Raw genomic sequence first — 4,693 nt, 5'->3', positions numbered from 1 at the left:
GTTGAAGGTTGTGTGTGTCAAGGCAGGACGGTGCGCCGGCGCGCACAAGCGCACGGTTTGCGGTCGTTGGGTGTGGCCCGCGGCGCACCTTGCACGGCTAGGAAGTGGAAACACCACGCACTGCCCCGCTAAAACTGCCCCCTGTCGTCCCACTGCCCCCTGTCGGCGCGTGCCCGCGCAGATACCTCGCCGTGCGCGCGCGCGTGCCCCTGGCCATGGAGCGCAACCTGGAGGGCACCGCGGAGCGCGCACCCCTTGACAAGGTGCAGCCGGGCAGCCTGGCGGGCAGCGTGCTGTTCAGCACGCCGATCGGCGCCAGGAGCATGCGGCTGGGGGGCCGCGGGCGTGGGGCGGAGGAGGGCACAGTGTATGACGCGGCCGGGAAGGTGGGCGGGCGGGCGTGGGCTTGGGGCGGGGCGCTCGCGTGGGCAGGGTTGGGCCGCGGGCTGTGGGCCGCAGGGTGGGTGCGAGCAAGCTCCGCTATGTGCAGTGCAGCAGGACCGTGGGCGCATGTCGGCTGAGCATGCAAAGCTGCAGGCCCGGCCGGATGCCAGAAGCCAGGCAGATGGACCTGACCAGGCCCTAGCCATGGCGCATTCCTGCAACAATCACGCTCACGCACTCCTAACACCACAACAAAATGACGAGCAGGAGGCGTTTGAGGCCGCCATCGATGTGGCGCGCCGCAAGACGGTCGAGGAGGTGCAGCGCTGGGGCCAGGACGGCGCCGCCGCGGCCGGCAGCCCTGCGTCGCGCTCCGGCGGCGCCTCCTCCGAGGGCGTCAGCGGCGGCGGCGACGACACGACGCGCGCCGACCAGCCGCCCGCGGACGGCATGGTCACGCCGCCGCCGGCGTCGGTCGAGCGCAAGCGCCGGGAGCGGCTCGCGCGGCAGGGCCTGGGGGCGGACGGCGTCGGCGGCGCGACGGGCTCGCCGCGCGGCGCGTGCAGCACGCCGCGCTCGTTCGCTTCGTGCGGGTCGCCGTCCGCCGCGGCCGTAGCCGGCGCGCACGTGGAGGCCCGCATCCTCGCCAAGGTGGTGGCCGTGGTGTCCCCCGCGCCGGCAATATCCACGCGCACGCTCGCGCGCCGCGCGGTCGCGTCGCGCGCCGAAGGCGCCGCCGCGGCGCCGCACAACGCTGGCGGCGCCGGCGGCGGGGACCACGGTTTGCCGTTTGCGGCGCTGTCCGGCGGCAGCACCGGCGGGTCGCTGGATACGCACGCGCCGGGCGCGGCGCGGAGGCAGGGCGGCGCCGCGGCCGGCGGCGCGGGCCGCGCGCCGACGTCCAGCCGCAGGGGTGGCACGTTCAGGGCGTGAGGCGCTGGGCCGGGGCGCCGGTCCTGTCCGCGTTGGCGGGCGGGCAGGCGCCCTCGCACGCCGCCTATGCCCGCCCGTTGGGGGACTGCCGCCGCCGCTCATGGAGGGCGTGCTCAGCAGCCGCGCCTGGCGCGTTGGTCGCGGCGCGTGCCGCGCTCCACGCAGGGAGGGCAAGGGGTACACACTGCTCCCAGGCACGCGGCGCATGTGGCAATGTGGCAATCCCCCCCCCTTGGGTTGTCCTTGCCGTGGTGCAGTTGAATCGAGGGACCCGCACACAAAACTCGTCGGGTGGGGGAGCCGCAGCCGGCGCTGCACGCAGCAGCGGCGTTTTTAGGTTTTGCGGGGCGGCCACACATCTTGACGGCCCTTTACTGGTTAAGGCCTGGGTCCCGCTGCTGACACTGGCGCTTGCGCCACAACGCACTGCTTTGCATTGAAATACTAGAGGGGGGGCCGCACCCTGGCCCGCCCCATGCTGTTGCACCATGACCGGGTAAAGCACTGTCTCACGGCCACAGGCGCCCGCACAGCGCGTACACAGCAGTTACAGGTGGCCACTGCAGCTCACCGCCGCTTCTTGCCGCCCTTGCCGCCCCCCTTCCGGACGCCTCCGCTGCCCCTCCCGCCACCACCGCCGCCGCCTCTCCCTCCACCCCTGCCGCCACCGCCGCCCCCGCGGCTCTTCTCGTCCCGCATCAGCCGGTCTGCGCGCAGCACGCCGTTCTTGAAGGCGCCGCCCGCCTCCATCAGGCCCTTGTCGCGCTGCTTGGCTGCGGGCGGGCAGGGGAGGGGCACAGGAGGGGCGCATCGTACGTTGGTACTCACATTTGCAGTTGGGGACCAAATATCCAGCTTCAGATAGAAGGAAACAGCATTCCTGCACCCAGGCAGGAATGCGACTGGTCAGGACACCCCGTCCGCCATCCTGGGCCCAGCAGGCCAGGGCCACCCCGGGCGGCAGTGCCAAGGAGGCAGGCTCACCCGCGGCAGCGCGCAGCTTCTTCCCGCGCCCCTTCACGCTGGCCATGCCCGCGGCGACGGCCTCCTCTAGCGCCTTGCGCTCGCGCTCCTTGGCCGCCTGGGCAATCGGTTTGTGTGTGTATGTGTGTTTGTGCGTGTGCTTAAGCCAGGGGGTTGGGAGCCACTGGGGCGTTGCATTAAGTTGCTGGTGAAGGGGAGGGGGCTTGCACAGCGGAACATCAGAGACGAACAAGCACACGCCCCGTGGTGCACCGAGCAACAAGCAGCAGGCACCTGGGCACCCAAACTGGCGGGGCAAGCGGCCGAAGCTCGCGGCCAGCGGCGGCCAGGCGTCGACGCTTCCGGCGGCGGCCAGCGCGCTGCTCAGCAAGGGACGGGCGGCGGGAGACGGCGCGGCGGCGCGGGGGGCACGCGCCTTGGCCATGCCCTGAAATATGTGGGCCGGCGCGTGGGGCGCCTTCTCTGCGGACGCCCCGATTCGCTTCAGCATGGCGGCCCGCCACGACTTCAGGGACCGCTTGTCCAGGGCGGTCGCGCCTGCCGGGCGGGCACAGGGGCAGAAGGGTGGGCGGCTTCATACAGGGGGGACCCCCGACGGCGGCAGTGGCGACGGCGCGCCGCCGCGCGGCCCACAAAGCCGCCCAGCAGGCAAGGGCTGCCGCGGCCCGCCCCCTCGCGACGGGCCGGAACGCGGCAGCCGTGCAAACGGCACCCCATCATAACCACCAGCATCCCCTGCCCTCCCCTCCCCCCGCCCAACCGCCAAAAGGGCACCCCTCCCTCCGGGCCTCACCCAGCGCCTCCACCTCCCGGGCCATCCTCTGAAAGTCCTCCTTGGACACGTCGCCCTCGCCATCCCCCGCGCCGGCCCCACCGCTCCCGCCGCCGCCGCCCAGCACCACCCCCTCCTCATCGAAGACCTTTGCAGCCTTGGACGACATGAAAGCCTTGCGCGCCCGCCGCCCCGCCTCCGCCTCCGCCCCGCGCTGCGCGGAGGCGGGCTGCTGCTGCTGCTGTTGCGGCTGCTGCGATTGCTGCTGCTGCCTCTCGCGCTTGCCCTTGCCCGCGGCGGCCGCGCCGCCGCGCCGGATGGCCCCGAGGCCCTTGCGGCCGCTGCTCAGCAGCTGCTCGATCGAGGACGGCCCGGGGCCCGCGGCGCCGCCGGCATCCCCTGCGGCACACGGCGGGGCGAGCAGGCGGAAAAAGGGTTGCAGCCAATTCAATAGTTGCCCCACTGCCGGACGAGCGCAGCGCTCAGGCGCTGGGCCGCCGGGTAAGGGGGGCGCTCTTCAGGTTGTTGGGCACCTGCGTTTCAGGCACACAGCGAGAGTCACGCTGCGGCTCAGTACAGGGACGCACCTTCGCTGCGGCCGCCGCGGCCTGAGCTCTGTGCGAGGCTATCCAGGTCAGCTTCTGCTCGGCCGCTGCCGCCGCCAGTGTCCCTTTGCCCTTGCTGCTGCTGCTCCTGCTGCCGCAGCTGCTGCTGCTGCTGGTGACGCTGCTCCTTTTGTTGCGCTGCCTGCGCCCTTCGCTGCCGCTTGGCCTCGCGCTCTGGATCGTAGTCATCAAACATGGTCATGAAGGCCTCGCCTGTGGTGATACGCGGCCAGCATGACGTTGTGGCGCTGGTTGTGCTATTGTGCCGCAGCAGTGCAGCAGTGCTGCCGGTGCTGCCAAGCACCGGCGGCCGGCGAACGACAATGGCGAGCGGCAAAAGCAACGCTGCTGCGCAGCAATTATAATTAGCTCACCACGAGCCGCTAGAGCCATCGCTAGCGCCTCTTGGCTGCCAGGGGCTTCCTCTTCAGAGTCTGTTCCGTGTTGTTTCTGCATGTTTGGAGTGCGCTGCACCTTCCCCATCGTGCCGTGTGGTGAAAGTTGCTTGGAGAGCTGAGCTTAACCTGTATGTGTTTGACTTGGCCGCTCGACGCCCCTATGTGGTTCCGTTTGCTGACGTGACAAGCCACACCACCCGGAGTGCAGGAGGCACTGCGTTTCAACACATACGAAAGTTATCTTCAAGGAATGGCGTTCATTAAAACATCACCTGATACCTCACGGACGCGTCTTAGGCAGGAGATCTCCGTGCCGATGGCAAGATAGATTGCTTTCGAAACCCCGCCAGCATCCTGGCGCCGTGGAGTGAGCCCATGAGCGTATCAGCGAAAGGACCATGGCATCCGGCTGGGGAGACGTGGAGGGCTCGCGCAGGTGAGCGCTGCTGCTGGGCGCGCCGCTTTTCGCAGTGCCACCATCATGCGCAACTCTCAAAAAGCGCCCGCGTCTGGGAGTCAGGGCGGTGGTCCGCCACCAGCGACGGCGTGCTACTGACACACCCTACCAAAACGCAGGCCGACAGCCGGCGCTGCACGCCCGTGGCAACCTACGGCAC

At 70.2% G+C, this 4,693-nt stretch overlaps 2 protein-coding genes across 2 annotated transcripts; one reads left to right on the top strand and one right to left on the bottom strand.

The window, feature by feature from the left end:
• Window positions 1-215: 215 nt before the first annotated feature.
• Window positions 216-1,317, top strand: MNEG_2426 (hypothetical protein; the record flags this gene model as incomplete). Its single annotated transcript, XM_014049104.1, has 2 exons — window positions 216-386; window positions 652-1,317. The coding sequence occupies 2 exons, from the start codon at window positions 216-218 to the stop codon at window positions 1,315-1,317; spliced, it is 837 nt and encodes a 278-aa protein (XP_013904558.1).
• Window positions 1,318-1,884: 567 nt separating this feature from the next.
• Window positions 1,885-4,071, bottom strand: MNEG_2425 (hypothetical protein; the record flags this gene model as incomplete). The annotated part of the gene is made up of 6 exons (XM_014049103.1): window positions 1,885-2,090; window positions 2,302-2,398; window positions 2,639-2,838; window positions 3,095-3,472; window positions 3,661-3,891; window positions 4,053-4,071. 6 exons carry the CDS (start codon window positions 4,069-4,071, stop codon window positions 1,885-1,887), a joined length of 1,131 nt encoding a protein of 376 aa, XP_013904557.1.
• Window positions 4,072-4,693: the final 622 nt, after the last annotated feature.

This window comes from Monoraphidium neglectum (assembly GCF_000611645.1).
Source record: "Monoraphidium neglectum strain SAG 48.87 unplaced genomic scaffold scaffold00274, whole genome shotgun sequence".
In the NCBI taxonomy this organism is placed as follows: Eukaryota; Viridiplantae; Chlorophyta; class Chlorophyceae; order Sphaeropleales; family Selenastraceae; genus Monoraphidium; species Monoraphidium neglectum.
Note: the sequence above shows the minus strand (reverse complement) of the source record. Positions and strands in the feature narration are given on the sequence as shown.